The following is a 23,868-nucleotide window of genomic DNA, read 5'->3' as shown; positions in this document are numbered from 1 at the left end:
AAAAAAGAAGAAAGAATGAATGAATGAAGTAAAAGACGAAAATTTTAAACACAGTGCCTATATGGATCTAAATTACTTTTACATAGGATAATCCTTTTCGTTGATAGATACATTATGCAGATACTATGTAATGATGGTATATTATGTAAATACATTATATGAATACATAATTTTGAGTGATATTAAAAACTTGTGGTTGACCATAGTAGACAATTAGTGTACCAGTAAAAAGAGTAGACAATTAAAAATTATTGTTATTTGTACTTATTAAAGATGTATTCCCCTATCAATTTTATGTATATAGACAAATGGTTAATATATATATATATATATATATATATATATATATATATATATATATATATATATATATATGTATGTATGTATTTATGTGTGTGTGGATGTTTCTATCCATATATATATGAGCAAGATGAGTGGTAAAGATCATGAAAATTTGACAACTAATTTTGATTGTATCTATTGTCAAAATTTTAGTATGAAAACCAATTTCATTTTTGGTTTTTTGTTATTATTTATATTGATTACATTAGTTGGTTTACATAATACACATTTTAATTACACAAAAAATATAAAAATTAAAAATATAAATTTGCATACCAAACACCAAAAAACATTCTCAAGCTCATTTTCAAGGTTGTTACCAAATACTGGAAAATGATATAGTTTTCTAGAAAATGCTCTTTAAAAAATGAACAATTTTTTAGAAAACGTTGATGCTGAAACAAACAGAGTATAAGATTAGGCTAGAGTAGAATTCTATCTTGTTTTTTTTCGTCAATAATAATCACTTTATAAGTATAAAATTCTTATAGGAGGAGTTTAAGATTGGTTCAAGTCTTCAAGAAAGAGTTTTACATACTCATATATATATATATATATATATATATATATATATATAGATTTAAACTAGAGTAAAATTTTTATTTTATAAAAAAAGAAAAAGAAAAAAATTCAATGAATGTTCTTTTTTACTTCTTGTAATGCGCGCGCACATGCTTTTATTATGATAACTTGTTGAAAACTCTCATTCGCTTCCCCATTTGCTTTTATTTATAATTGCATGATTAGGATTTCGGATAGTGTTTGATGGATTGAGTTAAGCTGTTTTTTTGGGCCTTTGAGGTCAACTAGTGTACGGACAAATCGAATTTTGGGGGCTATACTTTGTTTGATTTGGTTGCTTAGAAGCATAGAATTACTCTTTAGATTTGATGTTGTCGTGAACGAAAAATGGGTGTCACAATTTTAAATTCTAATACCTTTTTTTATGTTAGATTATTTTGATTCGATGCAAAGGGATAAATCAACGAAAAAGGTCGACACATTCATTCATGTTGATGCTGTCTATATATAATGCAAACCACTATGAGTAGCGTGCTACTAGTAATCATGTTGGTGGCCTTGTCTATGGTGAATAATGATGTTAATAATGGAGATAGGGAAGCAATAATGTAGCTCATGAGCTGGGTCAATGGGCTTTGACATGTTAGGTTGGTTGTCAACTATGTAATTTCATTGTATTGTCAGAGCCTTTGGAAGAAAGCTCTTGTTGGTGACGCATGTACAGTTTGATTTGGTGCAAATCAATTTACTTTTACAGAGTTTTACTAGGAAAAAGAAAGACAGCAATTCTGTCCGGTTTACTTGCTTCTTTCTTTGGAATATACATGATACTATGATACATTCAACAAGAGTGTAAATTATAAAGTCACTGAGTACGATTATCAAAAAAAAAAAAAAAAAAAAAAGGTCACTGAGTACAATACTAAGTGAAGATAGGAATTCCGCTATAAAAAAAAAAGTTACTGTATAACACTTTTGAGCAGCTGCTTTTGAGTCATTGATCAATGCGGCACAAACAATATTTTTTTTAATTATGTTTTTGAATATAATTGTAGGATTTGAAAGTATACCTAAGTTTTGTCTATATTTTAATGGGAAAACTTTCTGCTTCAACAGTTCAACCCAACCTGAAAGACTAGCATACCATATTTTGGGCAGAGTAATGAGGTGAAATAGTTAGGCCCAATGGTCTAAACTCGAAAGTGTGCCTTGGAATGGCTGGACTGTTTTTGCAAAACTAAATCAGCCTAATACTAAAGCCCAGTTACAGACAGACATGCACAAGCAGACAACTCAATAAAAAGGATCTCAAGGCGCTAGGAAGGAGAGGTGAAGCAAATTTGACCCATTGGGAAATTTTAGAAATTTGTTCTAACCCAATTTGCACCTTGGGCTTTTTTACTCTTCTCAACTCTAAGCTTGATCCTGTTTAACTTCCAAATAAGATAAATACCCAATTCATTAATAAATTATAAAATGTAGCATGTCTATTTCTAACAAAAACAAGAACAATAAAAAAGTAGTATGTCTAGCTTCTTCTTCATCTCTTTTTATTATTATTATTTTTTTTAATTTTTTTCCCCTGTCTAGTTTCTTATGTTAACTTCCAGTGATTTTTAACTCGTATAACAGGAGTAAAGTTTTATTATTGAAACCCACACAATCAAGAAGAGAGTGAGAGGTTAACACTCTGATCAATCAAGAACATTCGCATAATTTATTCTTAGTCTACATTTAAATCTAAGATTCGGTACCTTACCTGAACACTAAACTTCTTTTCTCCAGCATAATTGAGTTTGCTTCACATTAAAAAGAAAGAGAAGAAGAAGAAGTGAGTTTGCTGTTTTGGTTCTAAAGAAGAGGCAAGGGCACTAGTGTTGATCAATAACAGGGACAGAGCGAGAAGTTCAATTGAAGGAGGGCGAGGTAAAAAAGATTTTTTTTTTTCTCATAAAAATCTAAATTAACATTTATTTAGTGCTAACAAAATGCCAACAAAAAAAAAAAAATACAAAATAACTATTTAAATAAATTGCAATATTATTATTTATTAAAAAAGAACCCGACATTCTTTTAAAGGTCAAAAATCATTACAAAATGTTACAGCAATTTGTCTAAAAATTGTCTTCAATTTTATTATAAATCCTATTTTTAACTATAAAAGCTAATTATATTTGCTAAATAAAAGGAAATAGGATAAAAAAAATCAACACAAACTCTGTGATGTAGTAGTGTCTAGTGTGTGAGTGATAAAGAAAAATTATTGGTTTATGTGTAAGGGATAGAAAACTGTTCACAATCTGTCATATCAAAATTGTGACTAAAAGTTATGAAATAGTTTATAATCCTAGAAAGTTAGAACCACTTATAAATTAAAACTAAGACAGTAAAACAAATAGGGAAAAAGAAGAAGAAGAAGGTCTACGGTCTACCGGTTCACAATTTTTATTTTTGGGTGTAAGACAATCACTCTTTGGGTCTAGCCACCACTTTTATTTATTAATTTTTTTATTACTAATCAAGTCATTTGTTGCAAAGCTACTCAAACACGGCCAAAAACTCAAGTCAGTTATGGCAAAGACACTCATTGATCGTTTGATACTACTAATACCAAGGAAATTCTCGTGAGCCCAGCTGGGGCTAGAGCCCCCTTTGGTCAATACATAACTCCGATTCAATAATGTTGAAAATTCCATTGGGTCCACTGGTTAAGAATTAGAATCCAATTGTAACAAGTAACCTAACTAGCAGTTTGTACACGTAATCTCATTAGTCTTAAAAATGGTGCTCAATTTGTGGCTCCGGGCTATGGAATTTTGATTTTGATTTTTTTTTTTGGGTCAGAAACCTGGAATTTTCTATTAGATTGGTCTACAAAAAATTATTTTTGAGGGTGTCTCTGACTTTCTCATTTCAGTTCTCAATCTTGGTATTTATGCGACTCTTTTTTGATAAATAGAAGCAAGTCTTCAACAACAACATAGAAGCAACAATCATATGGAGTTCGATGCTGCCTAGTCTTGACGCTGCTGGGGTTTCTTGTGATCGTTATGTATCTCCTTTCAGTTGTAATGTTTAGTTTTTAATGAAAGCCTTTTTACCCCAAAAAAAAAAAAAAAATCATATGGAGAACCAAATAGACATCCAAATGGATCAAAGGAAGGGCCGCAGATTGGTACTATTTCCATTGCCATTCCAAGGCCATATAAACCCCATGCTACTACTTGCAACCATTCTTCACTCCAAGGGCTTCTCCATCACCATAATACACACAAACTTCAACTCTCTCAACCCTTCACATTATCCCAACTTTACATTCCACTCCATCCCAGATGGCTTATTGGAATCTGAAGCCTCTTCATCAGATCTTGTAGCTCTTGTTAAACTCCTCAACATCAAATGTACAGATCCTTTCCGGGACTGCATGGATAAGCTCTTGTCTGATGCCTCAGAGGAACCTATTTCTTGTTTGATCTCAGATTCTCTCTTTTACTTCACTCAAGCTGTCGCTGACAGTCTTAAGCTCCCAAGGGTTGTTTTGAGGACTGGTGGTCTTTCCTCTTTGGTTGTTTTTGCTGCATTTCCACTGCTAAGGGAAAGGGGTTACCTCCCCATACAAGGTATGTTGTTCCTTCTCATTTATGTGTAGGATATAGGTGAGAAAAAAAACTAAGAATGAGGTCTAGATGGATCCAATCCAATACTAGTCTGAACATGATGAGGAATCGCTCTTGGTTGCTCATTTTTACTAATCCAATTATTTCTTTGAGACACAGTATTTCTATATTTTAGGGCCAAATCATTGTGGTTCTATTTTTGTCCCTGGAATATCATTAAATTTTTAAGGGAAAAAAAATTGATTTTATAGACAATTTATATATATATATATATCGTAGAAGTGGTATCAATTTTTTTTTTCAAAATAGTCAATTAACAAAACAAATGGCCGGGCATTTGTTAATATAACCTAATTTTTAATTTTTGTCTTTAAGCTTAATAGAAGTGGATAGAGGATGAAAACTAAAACATTTTTAAAATATCAGGATAAATATAAAACACTTAAAAATTTTAAGTACTAAAATAGAAACTGGAATATATTTTAGGAATAAAAAGTATATTTTAACCTAAAAGTAGATAGCTTCAATTAATGTTGACTCGAAGCATATCTTTCATCACTGGAACAATGAGGCAACCAGTTTTTATAAAACTCCTCTATATATAGATATATAAAAACTTTAATATTAAAGTAAGTCATAATTCATAAATCATTAAATACAAAATTAAAAACTATGACGTATAAATATTCACAAGATAATTTTTAGAAAAACTTACCATTTTTTATGACTTATCCAAAAATACCAACAAAAAGAACTTAGTATGTCTTATAAAATTTATGCTCACTGACAATCTTTCCTAGAATAAATTTAATCTTTTACTATCTCTATAATGAAATTTGAAAAATTTTCTTTTTTAATAAGAATTACAAAATTATCTAACAAAGTGAATAAAATAATTCAATTTGATAGTCTTCAAAGACATGGGTGATACAAAACTTTAATAAATACAAGTGCAAATTTTACATTTAAAAAATGAATTTTAAAAAACAAAAACTACATTTTCTTCATAGGCTAATTGAGGAATTTTTTCATTTTTATAAAAGCACTATTGGACTAACTAAAAGTCCAAATATTTGGAAGGAGGGCTCAACTTCTATTTTGCAGGCTAAATCTTTAAAGTTTTCGATAATTATATATACTATAAAAGAAAATTTTAATTTAAAATTTTGGGGAGGCCACACCCCTTCTCCCCATTCCCCCTACATGTAGCTACGCCCTCCTAGGCAGTGACATTATCCTTTCACATAAGAGAATGACATCAAATTCAAATTATAGCTTAGATTGCAATTGTTGAGACTGATGGATGTTTTTGGAAGTTTTAAAAATTTTAAGTATTGACAAAATGTAATTTTTTTTTTTGATATTCATTGACAAAATATAATTGAGTGCAAATTGTTCATTCACATTGAATCAATTAATTTTTTTGTTGTTAAATGAGTTGATTGAGTGGTTATAGCACAAATTTTCATGACTTTTGCTTAGCTCAAGATTAGCTCAAGATTGAAAAGGACATGGTTGAATTATAAAAGAGAGCTGGTCGGTAAGTATCGCTTAATGGGTGAGCTCAACTAATCAAAAAAGTATCTCATGAGATATTTTATTTTTAGGAAGTGCCTCTATTTTATTTGATATGCTCTACATATTTATGAGACCCATATGTTGTGAGAGGATGCTCTATACGGTTGCCTTATAAGATAATTTTTTCAACTAATCACCATTTTACCTTCGCTTTTGGCAAGTTAAGAGTAGTAAACAATAAATTAGTTTTGTTAATGAGTTGATTTGACGATCAATAATTTGTTAAATCAGCTATTATGAAAATTATTGTGAAAAATATTGTATTAACATTACTGTAAATCTCTAATGTATATGCCACTTTTTTGTTATTAGATTCTCAATTAGAAGAGCTAGTGGTAGAGCTTCCACCTCTCAAAGTCAAAGACCTTCCAGTGATTAACACTGTGTACCCTGATTCATATTATGAAATTGTAGCTTGCATGGTCAATGAAAGCAAGGCCTCTTCGGGAATCATCTTAAACTCCTTTGAAGAACTCGAGTTGTCTGAACTTGACACGTTACGCCAAGAATTTCCCATTCCAATCTTCCCAATAGGCCCATTTCACAAATACTTTCTAACCTCTTCTTCAAGTAGCTTATTAGCCCAAGACCAAAGTTCCATTGCTTGGCTAGACAAACAAGCTTCTAAATCCGTAATCTATGCAAGCTTTGGGAGCTTAGCGGCCTTAAGTGAAGCCCAATTTTTGGAGATTGCTTGGGGGCTAGCCAATAGCAATCAGCCCTTCTTGTGGGTGGTTCGACCTGGATTAGTTCGTGGCTCGGAATGGCTCGAGTCATTGCCCAGTGGGTTCCTTGAGACGTTGAATGGAAGGGCTCATATTATAAAATGGGCTCCTCAGTTGGAAGTGCTGGCCCACCCAGCTGTGGGTGCATTTTGGACTCATAATGGCTGGAATTCAACATTGGAGAGTATATGTGAGGGGGTCCCAATGATTTGTATGCCTTGTTTCACTGACCAAAAGGTAAATGCCAAGTATGTTAGCCAAGTTTGGAAGGTTGGTCTGCAGCTAGATAATGGACTGGACAGATTGGAGATAGAGAGGTACATTAAAAGATTAATGGTGGAGAAAGAAGGCGAGGAGATTAGAGACAGAATTTCAAAGTTGAAGGAAAAGGCAAAATTTTCCTTGCAACAAGGTGGTTGTTCACTCCAAAACGTGGACAGCTTGGTTAGTCATATATCTAAACTAGAATCATTTATCTTCCAATCTCAATGACACCAGTCGGCTTTGGACTTATTTGGTTTGGGGCATTTGAAGGTCTACAAGAATTTCAATCGTTATCTTATTATGTACTTTTAAGTTTTAAGCATTGGCACAAAAATTATTCTCTTCCTTGAGATGAAATAAATTTAAAGTTTTAATAGGAAAACTTTGATGTTTCAATCTAACCCGAAAACTAGGGGTAGAGTAATAAGGTAAATGAATAGTTAGACCAATGGTTGCAAATGCTCCTTGGAATAGCTGGCCTATTTTTGCAAAACCAAAGGTTCCCTCAATAGAATTGCTTGCAATCGTATCTGGCCAGCCCATGCATGACCTGAAAATTAATCCATGCTACAGCTTTCTGACTTTTGTTTCAAACTTCAAAGTTAAAATCCCTTTTTCTTTGGTAGAATTGGGTCTAAATCCTAAGCATGCCATATTTTGGGCGTAAATTACTTAATATAAAGTTCGCCCTTGAATTGGCCATCTAGGAACTTTGTGATGACATTGGGGATTTAACTTCTGTTATTTATCCTTGTGGAGATGCCCAATGTCAATTTAAATATATATTTTACATCATTAGATATTTTTGGAGTATAGTGAGATGTTGTGCTCCTTTCTCTTCTGTTTATGGTGGATTTTATTATGAATGCGAGAGAAGAGAGTATCATATCACCAAATTTTGGAGAGTACTTAAAAATTACTCAAACCCATCTCAAGCACTAGGAAGAGGTGAAGCAAATTTGACCCCATGAGAAATTTGCTCTTTGGGCTTTTTCACTCTTCACAACTCTAAGCTTGATCCTATTTTACTTCGGAATAAGATAAATATTATCCAATTCCTTGGTAAGTTAAAACGTAATACGTCCATTTCTAGCAAAAACAAATATGTCTAGCTTTTTTTTTTTCATTGTTTGACTTGTAATGTTAACTTCTAGTGATTTTTAACCTGTATAACAAGAGTAAAGTTTTATTATTGAAATCAACACATTCAAGAAGAAAGGGACAGGCAAACACTTTGAAGTTTGATAATAAAGAACATTAGCATAATTTATTAATAGTCTAAATCTAAATCCAAGATTTTCTAACTTACCCTAATACTAAACATAATGTTCTTTTCTCCCTCATAAGTGAGTTTGCTGGTTTGGTTCTAAAAAAGAGACAAGGGCACTAGTGTTGGTATTTTATGCTATTCCTCTGTTGGGGTTTTTATTTTTTTTTTTATTTTTATGAATGATGGAATGCCCCAATATTGTGATTTCTTATGTAACTTCTGAAATGTCTCAATAAAACTATCATTTTTATTATTATTATTATTATTATTATTATTATTATTATTAATTTTTTTAAGAAACTAAGAGTGCTTTGGCAAGTCTAAAATAAGCAAATTAGAAAGGCCCATCCAAGACATATATTTTGAAAGCAAGCAGTTAAAAAAAGAAATTTGGGTTACTATTTCTAGTATTAAATTGTCAATATTTTTCAATGAGAACTGTTAACTAATGCACATTGATTTAAGAGTTATTTTTAAAAACATTTTATTGAGGGAATGATAAATTAATAAAAGGTGTTGATAACTTTTTATATTTTCCATAAAAGTGATATTAAAACTTTTTTATTTTGGTTTATTAACAATTGCTTTAATAACATTCATTAACATGACTATTTTTTAATAAATCATGCTATTTTATTGAGACTTACTTTAGATCCAATGCATCCAATATATTAGACTTCATTTAATGGTGACAAAATATGTCAAAGGATTCATGAATTAAGACAATAAATTTATAGTGTCCTGTACAATATAAATTTAGAATTCATTTGTTACTATTGTTTAAATAACATTTTTTGATATTTAAACAACTTTACATATATTTTTACATATTTTTTACCCACACATATTTTTAAAAAATACAAACAATGCTACCAAATTTTCCTTATCCTTTCTATTCATGATTCTTACGACATATTCTATTCTTAAATCACATGTCCAATGTGGACAAATATGTACAAGTTCCGACGCTGAGAGAACATCGCATTACCTTTGCTCCTTTTAAATAGATTATAGAATTATATTTCGGGTCCACCAGGCAAGTGGGCAAGTGGGCGTTGAAGGCAGTCTATCTTGAATCCTTGACAAGTCTTCAACAACATAGAAGCAACAATCATATGGAGAACCCAATAGACACCCAAATGGAGCAAAGGAAGGGCCGCAGATTGGTACTCTTTCCATTACCATTCCAAGGCCATATAAACCCTATGCTACTACTTGCAACTATTCTTCACTCCAAAGGCTTCTCCATCACCATAATATGCACAAACTTCAACTCTCTCAACCCTTCAAACTTTCCCAACTTTACATTCCACTCCATCCCAGATGGCATCTTGGAATCTGAAGCCTCTTCAAAAGATGTTGTATTTATTGCTAAACTCCTCAACACCAAATGTGTAGAGCCTTTCCGGGATTGCATGGTTAAGCTCTTGTCTGATGCCTCAGAGGAACCTATTTCTTGTTTAATCTCAGATGCCTTCTTTTACTTCACGCAAGCTGTTGCTGACAGTCTTAAGCTCCCGAGGGTTGTTTTGAGGACTGGTGGTCTTTCCTCTTTTATTGTTTTTGCTGCATTTCCACTGCTAAGGGAAAGGGGTTACCTCCCCATACAAGGTATGTTGTTCCTTTTCATTTATGTGTATGATACAGAGGAAAACTAGGATTGAGGTCTAGATGGATCCAATCCAATGCTAGTCTGAACATGATCCATTGGCTAGTGTGGTCAATAACACCGTCTTAGAGGAATCGCTTTTGGTTGCTCAGTTGTTATTTGTTACCGGCTGATTTGTTAGTTTTATGAATTTTTTTATGGGTTAAGTCCCAAAAAAAAGGACAAATTTTCTGATAATTTTTTCTTTTTTTTCATGAAAATAGAATCAAAACTGGATATCTGTTAACTGGATCCAAATGATACTTTCATTTCTTAGAGAGAGTGTGCTTATATTGTTATTACTAATAAAAATAAGGTAAAAAAGGAGAAACAATATAATTTAAATCCTTGAAATATAATGGATCTCCATTCTTGTTTTTAGAAATTAAAAAATTATATTTTCTCTATAAAAACTTAAAATGTCCCCCACTTATCATTTTGTACTTTAATTAAACATTTTGTTGATGTGTTTCACATAATAAATACTCTAAATAATAATAAAAAGCACTAAAAATATATTTTAGGAACAAAAACGATATTTTTGTGGTTCTATTTTTGTCTCTAGAATTTAATCCTAGTTTTATTTTTGTCTCTATAAGCTTAATAAAAGCGGATGGATGGATGAAAATTAAAACATTTTTAAAATTCCAGGATAGAAATAGAACACTTACAATTTTAACGACTAAAAGAGAAATTATAATATATTTTAGGTATAAAATTAAAAAGTATTTTTTTTTTTTGAGAATGAATAAAAAGTATATTTTAACCCGAAAGTAATAACCTCAATGCTGACTCGAAGCATATCTTTCATCATTAGCACATAAATTGTGAGGCAACCAAAATTTTGGTGGTAGCGATATTATCCTTTAACATAAGAGAATGACGTCAAATTCAAATTAGCTTAGATTGCAATTGTTAAGACTGATGGATGTTTGAAAATTTAAATAATTTAAGGTATTGACAAAATGTTATTGAATGCAAAATTGTTCATTCACACTGAAGACGGTATTTTTTTTTGCTAAATGAAATTGATTGAGAGGTTATACTTATAGCACAAATTTTCACGGATTTTTCTTAGCTCAAGATTGAAAAGGACATGGTTCAATTATAAAAGAGAGCTGCTAGGTAAGTATCACTTAATGAGTGATCTCAATGGATTAAGAAAGTATCTCATGAGATGCATCACGGAGTGCCTCTCTTTTACATTTGGTGGACTCACTCCGCATAGTTATAAAACTCACATATTGTGAGAGGATGCTCTATGAGATTGTCTTATACGATAATTTTTTCAACTAATCACCATTTTACCATTGCTTCCGGCAAGTTAAGAGTAGTAAACAATAAATTAGTTTCATTAATGGGTTGATTTGAGGATCAATAACTTGTCAAATAAGTTGTAAAAAATGTTGTATTAGCATTACTCTAAATCTCTACTGCATATGCCACTTTTTTTGTTATCAGATTCTCAATTAGAAGAGCCAGTGGCAGAGCTTCCACATCTAAAAGTCAAAGACCTCCTAGTGATGGACAATGTGGACCCTGATTCATATTATGAAATTATAGCTGTCATGGTCAATGGTCTTTTCAGGAATCATTTGGAACTCCTTTTGAAGAGCTTGAGTAGTCTGAACTTGACACATTACGCCAAGAATTTCCCAATCCAATCTTCCCAATGGGCCCATTTCACAAATACTATCTAACCTCTTCTTCAAGTAGCTTATTAGCTCAAGACGAAAGTTCCATTTCCTGGCTAGACAAACAAGCTCTTGAATTTGTAATCTATGCAAGCTTTGGGAGCTTAGCGGCCTTAAGTGAAGCCCAATTTTTGGAGATTGCTTGGGGGCTAGCCAATAGCAATCAGCCTTTCTTATGGGTGGTTCAACCTGGATTAGTCCGTGGCTTGGAATGGCTCGAACCATTGCCAAGTGGATTCCTTGAGACATTGAATGGAAGGGCTCATATTATAAAATGGGCTCCTCAGCTGGAAGTGCTGGCCCACCCAGCTGTAGGTGCATTTTGGACTCACAATGGTTGGAATTCAACATTGGAGAGTATATGTGAGGGGGTCCCTATGATTTGTATGCCTTGTTTCACTGACCAAAAGGTAAATGCCAAGTATGTTAGCCAAGTTTGGAAGGTTGGTCTGTAGCTAGAGAATGGATCGGATAGATTGGACATAGAGAGGTGCATTAGAAGATTGATGGTGGAGAAAGAAGGGGAGGAGATTAGAGACAGAATTTCTAAGTTGAAGGACAAGGCAAAATTTTGCCAGCAATAAGGTGGTTCTTCACTCCAAAACTTGGACAGCTTGGTTAGTCATATTTCTAAACTAGAATCATTTGTCTTCCAATCTCAGTGACACCTTATTGCAAGAGTTTTGGACTTGGTTTGGGGACACACACACACACATATATATATATAGAGAGAGAGAGAGAGAGAGAGGGGATGAGATTATGTTGTACTTTTAAGTATTGGCACTTTGTGACAAAATACTTTGTCCAATTTTTACTCATTATTGTAAACTTTTGACTAGGAAAACCATCTTTGTTTCCTAAACAACTGTAAAATGTGAATTAATAATTTAGCTGAAGTGATGGGTGTTCACACATGCTACAAACTTTAATAATGACAAGTTGCATATTCGTGCATTGCATGTGGAAAAATTTGACCTTTTTTTTTTATTAAGTGAAAAAAAAAAATAATAGATGAGATTTATAAGTTCTGGCCATAAATTATTTTTAAAATGATGTGATTATTTTTAACAAAGTATAGGTGATACAATATATTATATTTTCTAAATGAAGCTATTATATTTGTTATTAGTAAGTATTTTAAATTTTGTAAGTTTTTTTTTTTAAAGAAATATAATGCATTTTACATTTAATTATTATATAAGGTAAAATATTTGTAAATAATATAATGTGTGGTTGGAATCTATTTTTAATGCTCATTACAAACGGTTTATCCATTATACATTTTGAATAACCTAAAGAAGAAGCAAATATAAGTAAAATTTATCACTTATATTAGAAAAAAAATACAAGGCTTTAATAACATAAAAAATGTAATTTTATCAAGAATTTACTAACATTTTGCTAAGAATGTGATATAATTGTCAACAAAGCAGCTCCTCTTCTTACACAAACCTCTCCTCCCAAAGCATCATTAAAGTGGATTGAAATGAATAGAAGTTGATCGAAGTGGGCTAAAATGGATTGTATGGACCGAAAGGATTGAAATGGACTTAAATGAATCATATAGACTAAAATGGACAGAATGAGACCGAAATGAATTAAAACGCTGCACTGATGTGTGGCTCAACAGGAGCGTAGTAGCAATAAATCCATACTTAAACTTTTAGATATTATATAGATGTGAAAATTATTATGTACTTCTGGAATATCATAAATGCGTACTCTCTCCTCTCACATAAATGGTGGGTCCCACTAATTAAATTCATGGTGGGACCCACCATTCATGTGAGAGGGGAGAGTACGCATTTATGGTACTCCGGGAGTACCTAATAATTTTCCATATAGATATAGATAATAATAATAAATTCAGTCCTTTTAAAAAAATAATAAAAAAACATATAAATTTTATTAATGGTATTGTAGTACATTAGATTGTTAGAACTTACTTCCTTAGGTAGGAAGCGTGGTGTTTCCTCCATCCGAAGTTATTGAACTATCCACAATTTTATTTATTTTTACATATAACTGAAGGAAATATGCATATACGCAGGGAAAAATTAACGGATCTACTTCATTCGCAATTGATAATATGTGCTATGTAAATTTCAGAATTTTAGAATAAGAGATAGCACCTTGGTGCGGTGAAATTCAAAACCAAAGATTGAAGTACTCAGGAACACTTTTAATCTTCACTCCAATTCCACTTTACACCAAGATATGTGGTCTCTCAATCAGTTCCAAAAGGAGAATGTCAAAGTGTCAATGTCAAAGTGTCTAACACTTCTTTATACAACTTTACAATAGTGTTCTTAATGTTCTCTTTATAGAAAATTCTATATGTTTCTCCCTTTGTATATAACTGATTATCTAATTGAGCTGGCCTTTTGGGCCTTTCCAATTAAGCTTTAGTGTGTGGCTTGGAGTGGGACCAAAAGGGACCAATAAGACACTAGCTCCAATGGGCCTTGGGCTTTTCTGTCAACTCTTGACTAATCCAAAGTTACCATTAATTATATTTAATACCACTATATAAATATAATTGCATTTTAGGCCTTATTTATAAATTATATCCCAAGATTTTATTATACATGTAACCCATTCATAAAATATTCGTAATAATACAAAATCATGAATATAGACTGCCACTTTTGTAAATTACTACATCTTATCCTTGAGTACCCGTTTAATCCTTTAAAGTTATTCATTATATATTTATGAAATCCAATTTCATAAATATATAATTTAGTAACTTCTTACCAAAGTGGTTAGGCCTAACTCTCTGAATAACTGAACCCATTAAACTTATCTCAAGGGAATATTTTATATCTCCGATAAGAAACTATGAATTCCATCTTGAGAATATATGTTTCATTAACACTAAATGTGGTTGCCCAACATACTGAGATTTTGACTGTAACTTTAGATCTCACTCTTGATATATCAAAGCAACCTACATTGCATGATTAAGTTTATTATTCTCTCAGGATTAAGAGTTTATGTAAATAGAAGTCGTGAGTTTATTATTCATTTGACAGTCGTTCGGAGAATAATAAATCTCACAGCGGTCCAGTTCAATATGTTTTAACTTTTAAAACATATCAACTAGAAATCTCAATTTCCATGATCAAGACAAATTATCTTAGTTGATATATTATAATCTTCGCATATGAAATGCCCAATTTCATCATCGACTACAAACTACATTTTGAGTTTATAAGGAACTTGTGATTTACATCTTTTGTGACTAAATCACATAAATCACATACAATGCATCTCATGGACTATATGATAATGTCCCATATTTATGTTACCATTATTTTAGAAAATAATAATAAAACAAATTTATCAATCACAATATTAGGTCATACATCATGTCATATATAATGTCATACATAATATCATACATAACATCATACAATAGGATTTAAGGGCATTAATTTCAACAATAACAATATAACAATATTACGAACATAACAAATTTTACAATTTGTTTGATGGACTTTGATTAGTCTACAAATAATTTCACATAAATTCACCACTAACATTACTTTTATTGTAATAAATCACAACTTGCTATTTCAACAATTGTAGTAAAAAATTTGAAATTTGTTATACGAAACTTATTGTTCTACATATCTAGTTAGATGTGGGCAGCTTTGTATACACTCACTGCTTAAAATATTGTAAGTTCTGCTTTGCATCATCCAATAAATACGTACCAGAATCGATAGGTTTGGCTGATTGAGTTTGAGAGCTTTCGATGTTATTAATGAGGCAACAAGAAAGGGAAGTTTAAAATCTATAGGTTTGTTTAGACCCCTTAAAGCAGATTGTTTAACCTAATATATTAACTAAGTGATTACTTAGATTAATTATTCAGATCTAGGTTAAACACAAATAAATTATATCATGCAAAGCAGCGGAAAATAAATAACATCACTATATGATGACCCAGGAAAACTGATGAAACGAACCGTTCAAGGTAAAAACTTGAGGAGGATTTGACATAACTATCCTCAAGGTAAAGTAAATCCACTATAAGAGAATTGAAATTTTTACAATCAGATTTAACCCTAAATCTATTGCTATCTCATGTAGTAATTTACTGACACAACCATGTGTAAGCTCCAAATCCACGAATCATTCTCTTCTTGGATTTATACCAACACAAGCACCCTTGCTTGTGACTTTGAGATCCCACTCAAAGGTTTCAGATCATCATCAGTAATGATCTTGATGCAGCAACTATGTTCTTCCAACATTTGATTGTAGATCTTGCTCCGGTAGATTCTTGTGTAGTTCGAAGGTATAAAACCTCTCAGATCTCACAATGAGTAACACACAAGTCTTTCAAAAAGTCTGAAAAACGTAGCTAGGGTTTCCCTTTTATATGTAGAGAAGTTAGAACGAATCCCTAAACGTTTTTGCGAGCTTGGGTCTGTTTTAAAAATCTGCAGAATTTCTGTTCCTGCGATTTTTGATCGATCAAGCTTAATTTCTCAATCGGTCGAGTAAGGCAAAAACTCACTTTTTTTTTTTTTTTTTTTTTTTTGTAGTTAGCTGGACTTGAACCTTGAAATAAATACTTTTAAACATCGCCTAACACTTAGACTAGAAATGTGTTAGCACATATGTGATTGGTTGTTAGGAACATATGTCAACATTTTAAGTAATTGGCTAATCCTTTGACAAAACGCACTTTACTTGTAATTGGGTAGATTTAGGATGTGTTTAATACTTTAAGGATGTGTTTAAGAGTTCAAGTTCAAGTATTGAAGCCATGCAAGTCTGTCCAAGATTCAAGTGTGAAAAGTGCTGTTCATTAAAGCTCGACAGCTAGCATCTATCGAGATTTAAAGAGTTGTTCTAGCCCGTGGCACGACAGCATCTTGACAGCTACGATATTTGTTGAGGTTTATGAAACTCAGTTTTTCTAGACTGTTTTGCATCCAATCCGTGATTATGTGTTTGAGCTTTCTTTTCTCACAACCCTAAACATATATAAGAATTATTTTAAGGGCCGTATTTAGTTACACAGCTGAGAACACAATTACACAAGAGCATAATTCCACAAGTGTGACAGGAAACCTAGTTTTGCCCTAGTTCTTGAAGAAGCTGTTGTGTTTGTACATCGTAGGGTTTTGTGACCAAGCAACTTGACGATCTTCATCTGTTGAAGAGAAGAAGAACTTTGCAGCCAACATCTTCCTCAAGTTGGTGATTGAAGTCGCGTACTAGGATCCGTGCAATTAGTTAGTCACGTACTAGGAGCCGTGCAATACAAGGGAGAGATTGTCACTACAGAACAAGTCCAATTGGGTATTGGGGTAAGGGTTCAATTGTAGGTTGATATAAGGTACTAGGATTCCTTTACTTGTAACCGCTTGTTTTGATAATAGTAGATTCTCGGGAGTGGTGACCTTAAAATCACCCGGTAGGGTTTTTGCCTTGGAGGTTTTCCCCATTCGTAAATAAATCACCGTGTCAAATTTATTTTCCGCTGCATTTAGTTTATTGGTGATTTGTTTGTGCTATCACGTGTTTGCATGTTAATTTGATTAATTAATAAACTTGGCTAATTAATCAATTAATTTATCACAAGAGGTCAATACGTTTTTGGTCTATCAAGATGTTTTGTTCTTGGTTTACTAACACAATTAAAACATGATTCTAAATATTTAAATCTAAATCTTTAGAATCTAAATAAAATCCTTTACAGATAAGGTCTCATTAAATTTTAAAAATCAACAACCGAAGCTCTTGTGGCAATGAGGAAAGCAATTGAAGTTGGTATAAAACATTTGATGTGCGAAGGGGACGTGACAGCCTCAATGTCATGCAACCTTTGTAGAACCCCACCTTATTTACTCACCTGTCTATTGAGAATATTATTCTTTAAGACAAGATCTTTTTTGGATTCTTTTGATAGTTGGTTTGTATTTTATATCTTTACTAACTTTCTATTTACTTTGTTGGTCACAATCTTGCTAAATGTGCATTCTGTCAAATCAGGTGGGAGTGATCCCTATCTCTTATGTCCTTGAGTTTCGCTTTTGCCCATGACCTAAAGATGGTGGTTGTTCCTGTTTTGTGTGCAGTTTTTCTATTGTTTAATGAATTTCTTATTCATAAAAAAGTTTTATTACAGTATATACTTAGAATATACATTAATAAACTATTTTAAGAAATTTTTTTTTATAGAAAAACGAAAAAATCATTAATTTTTTTTTACAATTTTTTATTAAATATTTTAAAAATGAATGATTAATATATGTGCTAAGAGCATGTATTAACCCAACCCTTCATAAAAAAATAAAGTGTTTTTCTCTTGTTATCACTCCACTTCATATTGACTGTGCCTCTTTGGAAATAAGTATCTTTGTTCACTGTATATGAATAACTGTGAATTAATAAAATCACCCTAGGTTCACGAGATTAATTGAAACTAGTAAACTAAACAATAGTCCCCATGTTGTAGATAGGAAATTGTGGTCCCCTAGTCTACACAGACTACACTGGACACAGCTACAAAATTTAATACAAAAATTTAATTGCTCCTTGTGCTTGGCACCATTGGTGCATGCGTCTGTGGCTCGCTTTCACCCGATTAATTACATTATAATGGTGGGTGGCAACTAGTGGTCTAAAAAAAAAATGTTGTTTTCATTAAGTTGATTTTATTTATTTATATTTTTTTTGGGTAGAATAGAATTTAAATTTATGTAATTTGCTTTACGATAATTGGTTGATTTTTTTATTTATTTTTATTTTTATTTTTATGTAGGCAGGATTAAAATCCAAATCCTTTGTTCAGTGACAATTGATTTCCTAAGTTTAATCTTAGGGTCCGTTTGGATAGAACTTATTGCTGAAAACTGAAAACACTGTAGTAAAATAATTTTTAAAGTGTGAATAGTACCGTGAGACTCATTTTTAAATTTTTTTTTCTGAATAAAGTGCTTGTGGGTCCCATGAACAGCAACTTTGTTTCCCGCATAGTGCTGAACAGTACTAGTTACTGTTACGTTGAAAAAAAAAGAAGGGAGAAAACGCAAAAACTTAAAACGCAGCAATTATAATCTGGATCCAAGCGGTCACTTAGTTTATTTACATGATGCACTAATAATACACTTGCACTTGCAAGGTGTGCCTTTTCATCTTATGTGGCAATTATTTACCAAAAACTAATAATATCATGTGGCATGGATTTTAGTTAGTTCAATTGATAAAGTCCCACATCTTAAAATAAAGTATTATGGTTTGAATCTTGCTTATATCAGAAAAGAAACTTATTGGTATCTTAACCTAATAGTAAAGGATAATCATAATTAATCTATAAATTGAGATAACTTTTATATATATGAAAAGTATAACAATCAATTATTTATTTATTTATTTATATAAGATAGAAATTATACTTTAACCTAATCTAAGTGTGCATATGTGTGAGACTCTTTTCTAGAGACTTGAACTTGACCTTTGCCCCCCACACCCCATAAACACTTATAACAATCAAAATTATTATTTCACCTAAAATTGTACAACTTAGTTTCATTCATAAACTTGTGACTATAAATTGAGGGAGGAAGGAAAGAAAGTTTCATTATTCAATTCCATGGAGATCACAAGAGAGATCCATATGCAACAAAAAACAGTCCGCAGGCTGATACTTTTCCCTTTGCCCTGGCAAGGCCACATAACCCCTATGCTTCAGCTAGCAAGCATCCTTTATACCAAAGGCTTTTCTATCACCATCATCCACACACAGTTCAACCCTCCCAATCATTCTAACTATCCTCATTTCACATTTCATTCCATTCCTGATGGCCTTTTGGAAAGTGAATCAAACACTTCAGATGTTATAAGGCTCCTCACATTGATGAATATCAATTGTATCACACCCTTTCGTGATTGCTTAGCTAAGTTATTAGCTGATGTCTCTAAGGACCCAGTTGCTTGTTTAATCACAGATGCTATGTGGCACTTCACTCAATCTGTGGCTGAAATCCTCAAGACCCCAAGAATTGTGTTAAGGACATCCAGTGTCTGCTCATTTCTTGCTTTTGTTGCCTTACCACATCTGCGTGAAAAGTACCTCTCCATTCAAGGTGCATTTCTCAGTTAAAGTTTAACATTCATAAATTTTTAACAGCTTAATCTTTTGTCATATAAGTGATAGTTTATCACGGTATCAGCTATTAGAACAGATGGTTTTTTCTCTAATTCTATTCTCAATTTACCTACCATTTAAAAAGTTAAAAAATTCATTAATTCAATTACATTTATCAATCGAAATTTGGACCCCATTAAAGTGACAGTTTATGAGTTGACAAATTGTGTCAAATTATCTCATCAAATAAAAAAAAAAAAAAAAATTGTGTCAAATTATGTTAGCTAGCTATTAATGCATCTGTTCTACCGTTCTATTCTATCTTTTTTTTTTTATTTTTTTTTTTATTTTTTATTTTTTAAGTTTCCCACAGTGTTTTCTCAAAGTTTTCAATCAGAGACTAATCACTATTCTATTCTATCACCTTCATCAATTTTGATTTTTGAATAAAGTTAATTATCACAACTGTATTAAAAAAAAAAATCACTTTCGCTTATCTAATATTTAGCATTTCCCTTCTTTTATACACTAATGACATAGGTTGACATAGTATGAAAACTTTTGTCTTTAGGAGTGATGTCAATAATGATATAAATTTATAGGATTTTACAAATTAATATGTCATTAATTACAAAAAATAATTTAAAATTTATTTATAATATTGACAAAGTGGTTCTAACCACGTTTATTTTGTAGTAAAATTTATAATAGTATTAGTATTCTCTGTATTTCTTAGATGTTAAGGGGAAAAAAAAATCTCTGACATACATTTTGGAAAACTGGCTTGGGTATTTATCATCACATGGTTTCCCATGTGAATATGGGATGTCTTTACCATCTTTGTTTTCATCAATAGCTCCACATCTTCCCCATTCTGCTGATAGTTCCTGCTAAACATTGAGCATGAAGTTTGGTTTAGTACAAATGTACATACTGATGGGCACAATGTCCTTTTATGTTAGAATATAGTGTCATATTATATATTAAAAAATTCACATAAAAAATAGATCATGATTTTATGAAAATAGATGCCACTTAACTGAAAAAGTCATTCCTATATTTTTGAGTCTAGTTATGTTATATTAATTAATCATTTTTTTGCTTCTCTATGTGGGACTTCAATTCACATGTATATACCTAATATTATAAGCTTAATGTATTCTATATTAAATTCTTTGTAGCACAAACTTACAATAAATTGTATCTACTTAGATGTTTTTACTGTGGATATAAGTTGTCAGGTTAAACCATGTTAATTCTCCGCTTTCTTCTATTTTATCTTTCTATTTTTATTTATTTATTTATATTTTAACACATTCTTTTATCTTTCTTATTACAATAAATGCATGATAAGCATGAATCTTCTTCTTTTTTTTTTCTTTTTTTTTAAAATTTTTAATTTTAAGTTATGACACCTTAATGTGAATAAGAATGAGAGATACAGTCTACCTACCAACGTTAATAGGGCTTCAAACTTTTTTGTATGCATTGATGAGATTATTAGGTTCATACCATTGAAAGCTCATTTAGTGTGTAAACGCTAGTAAATGTTTAGACCCCCAATATCAAATTAACCTACACAAGCTTATATTCAAACAATATATGTGCGGAATGATAAATATAAGCTATACCCAATTTGACAAACTACTTTAACACATAAATAATCACAAACACAGCATCAATTAAAGGTTAAAGAGTAAGGAATGTGAGATGCAAACACAATGATAACACTGACACGTGTTATCGAAGAGGAAACTAAAGAACTCGGCAAAAAACTTCTCTGTCGTCCTCCAAGCGGTAAAATGATCCACTAGAGAATAAAGTTGGGATACATGAATAGCAATAGATCTTCCAAGCTTAATCTACCTAATGTACCTAAGCCCTTCAAGCTTCTTGCTCTAACAAGGTTAAGCCTAATCATGTCTTCTCTAGTTTTTCGGATCCTGTAATAAGCTCCATATGAGGGTATATATAGTATGAGTAGAGAGGGAATACTAAAAGTCACATTTATGCTACCAAAATCACCTACTCGATTGACAGACATAGCTTTTGTAGCTGCTTTATCTGCCTGAAGTCGTGTAAACCAGAAATGAATTAACAAATATGAAGCATGCCCTACTCCCTCCCATCCTAGGAATAATTGAAGAGAGTTATCTCCAATATCACCAACATTGGCATAAAAAAAGTAAGAATGGGTAAATAACACATAAATCGAGGGCTATGCGAGGGAAAATTCGCGGGTCAACTTCACGGGTCACCTGAGTCACGAGATATAGCTGGCACAACTAGCACATGACTCTTCAACTTCCACAACTGGTACTTGACTCTTCAGTTTCCGGCATATGCTTCTCATGTGACTTTTAGTTGTCTTGATCAAATCTCCACCACTTAATACTAAACCCAATACAAATAAATCTCACAAAAATACAAGGAGATAAATTAATTAAATTACAACACCTTTCTGTTATGGAATAAACCAATACAAATGTTATGAGAAAAATCATAACTTAACAACCATGAACATTCAAATAAATCTGTAATAAATAATAAATATTGATAATCATTTTTGTCTTGATTTGAATTAGTATGTCCCAATGACTTACTATTTTTGACTTGAATCTGAATTTTTGGACTGAAATGTGTATATAGGAAAAATGGGAGCACCTGTTTGTACTTAAAAAAAAAAAAACTAATATTATTTTTCACATTGTTATCTCTTGTACAAGAATCATTAATCCATTAAATATTTTAGATTATTGCAAAATTAAACCAATATATGTGAAAATAGGTGAAGGTCAATGTTTCCTATCATAATGTCGTCCGTCTATTTATTTGCTTAATTAATCCAATTGTTTTGTGTACTGTCTTAGACTCTTATGAGTAATAGTCAATTTTTTTCACTTCCATTTCCCATAATCTCGATTAGAGGAACCAGTGCAAGAGCTTCCGCCACTGAAAGTGAAAGATCTTCCAATGATTGCCACACGCAATTCAGAGGACCTTTATCAACTATTGTCTCTCGGGGTAAAAGAAGCCAGGGCCTCCTATGGACTCATTTGGAACTCATTTGAAGACCTTGAACCATTGGCATTAACCACCTGTACACAGGACTTTACAATCCCAACCTTTCCAATAGGCCCATTTCACAAGTACTTTCCAGCCTCTTCAAGTAGCTTACTAACACAAGACCAAAGCTCAATTTCATGGTTAAATACTCAAGCACCTAAATCCGTAATCTATGTGAGCTTTGGAAGCATTGCTACATTAAATGAAGCCCAATTTTTGGAGATAGCTTGGGGCTTAGCCAACAGCAACCAACCCTTTTTGTGGGTGGTTCGACCCGGATTAGTCCGTGGCTCAGAATGGCTAGAATCATTGCCAAATGGGTTCCCAGAAAATTTGAATGGAAGGGGTCATATTGTGAAATGGGCTCCACAAGAAAAAGTGCTGGCCCATCAAGCCACTGGGGGATTTTGGACACACAATGGATGGAATTCCACGTTAGAGAGTATATGCGAAGGAGTTCCAATGATTTGTCAACCTTTTTTCGGTGATCAAATGGTGAATGCTAGATATGTGAGCCATGTTTGGAAAGTTGGGGTGCATTTGGAGAATAAGATAGAAAGAATGGAGATAACCAGAGCAATTAGAAGACTAATGCTGGAGGCAGATGGGAAGGAGATGAGAGAGAGAATTGAGCATTTGAAGGAAAAGGTTGATGGTTGTCTAAGCCAAGGGGGTTCTTCGTACCAATCCCTAGAGAACTTAACTAGTTATATATTATCATTTTAGTCCTTCAATCTTGAAGTTTCTGTTTTTTATTTTTTATTTTTATTTTTATATCCTCAATAATAAATGCTTGATTGTTTATTTTAGTTTACTTGGTTTCCAATTCAATCCAAGGGATCATTTGAGTTTAGTGTTTGAGATTTTAGCAACTGGCTAGAATTATGTTTAGGGGAAATATTCCGAACATGATCGTTTAATTACTAAGAAGGTTTTTTACAAATTGGTTGTCCCTTTCCATTTTTATTTATAATGAAAATGTTTTTGTACCAGTTGTGTGTGGGATGTTTTATTGTTCAAGATAAGTTTTTA

General features: G+C 32.0%; 2 protein-coding genes, 1 long non-coding RNA gene and 1 pseudogene across 3 annotated transcripts; all 4 read left to right on the top strand.

The window, feature by feature from the left end:
- The first annotated feature begins 2,367 nt into the window (after positions 1–2,367).
- Positions 2,368–2,731, top strand: LOC142640405 (uncharacterized). Its single transcript, XR_012845191.1, has 3 exons — positions 2,368–2,386; positions 2,497–2,545; positions 2,650–2,731. It is a non-coding gene; the product is annotated as an uncharacterized LOC142640405 (long non-coding RNA).
- A 900-nt stretch (positions 2,732–3,631) lies between these two features.
- On the top strand, positions 3,632–7,430 carry LOC142641072 (UDP-glycosyltransferase 76B1-like). Its single transcript, XM_075815441.1, has 2 exons — positions 3,632–4,484; positions 6,372–7,430. Exons 1-2 carry the CDS (start codon positions 3,950–3,952, stop codon positions 7,274–7,276), a joined length of 1,440 nt encoding a protein of 479 aa, XP_075671556.1. The 5' UTR covers positions 3,632–3,949; the 3' UTR covers positions 7,277–7,430.
- A 1,949-nt stretch (positions 7,431–9,379) lies between these two features.
- LOC142638366 (UDP-glycosyltransferase 76B1-like) lies at positions 9,380–12,574 on the top strand (annotated as a pseudogene).
- Positions 12,575–19,268: 6,694 nt separating this feature from the next.
- On the top strand, positions 19,269–23,645 carry LOC142639036 (UDP-glycosyltransferase 76B1-like). Its single transcript, XM_075813126.1, has 2 exons — positions 19,269–19,768; positions 22,697–23,645. Exons 1-2 carry the CDS (start codon positions 19,276–19,278, stop codon positions 23,560–23,562), a joined length of 1,359 nt encoding a protein of 452 aa, XP_075669241.1. The 5' UTR covers positions 19,269–19,275; the 3' UTR covers positions 23,563–23,645.
- Positions 23,646–23,868: the final 223 nt, after the last annotated feature.

Source organism: Castanea sativa, chromosome 6 (assembly GCF_040712315.1).
Source record: "Castanea sativa cultivar Marrone di Chiusa Pesio chromosome 6, ASM4071231v1".
In the NCBI taxonomy this organism is placed as follows: domain Eukaryota; kingdom Viridiplantae; phylum Streptophyta; class Magnoliopsida; order Fagales; family Fagaceae; genus Castanea; species Castanea sativa.
The sequence above is the reverse complement of the archived record's forward strand: the minus strand, read 5'-3'. Positions and strand labels throughout refer to the sequence as shown.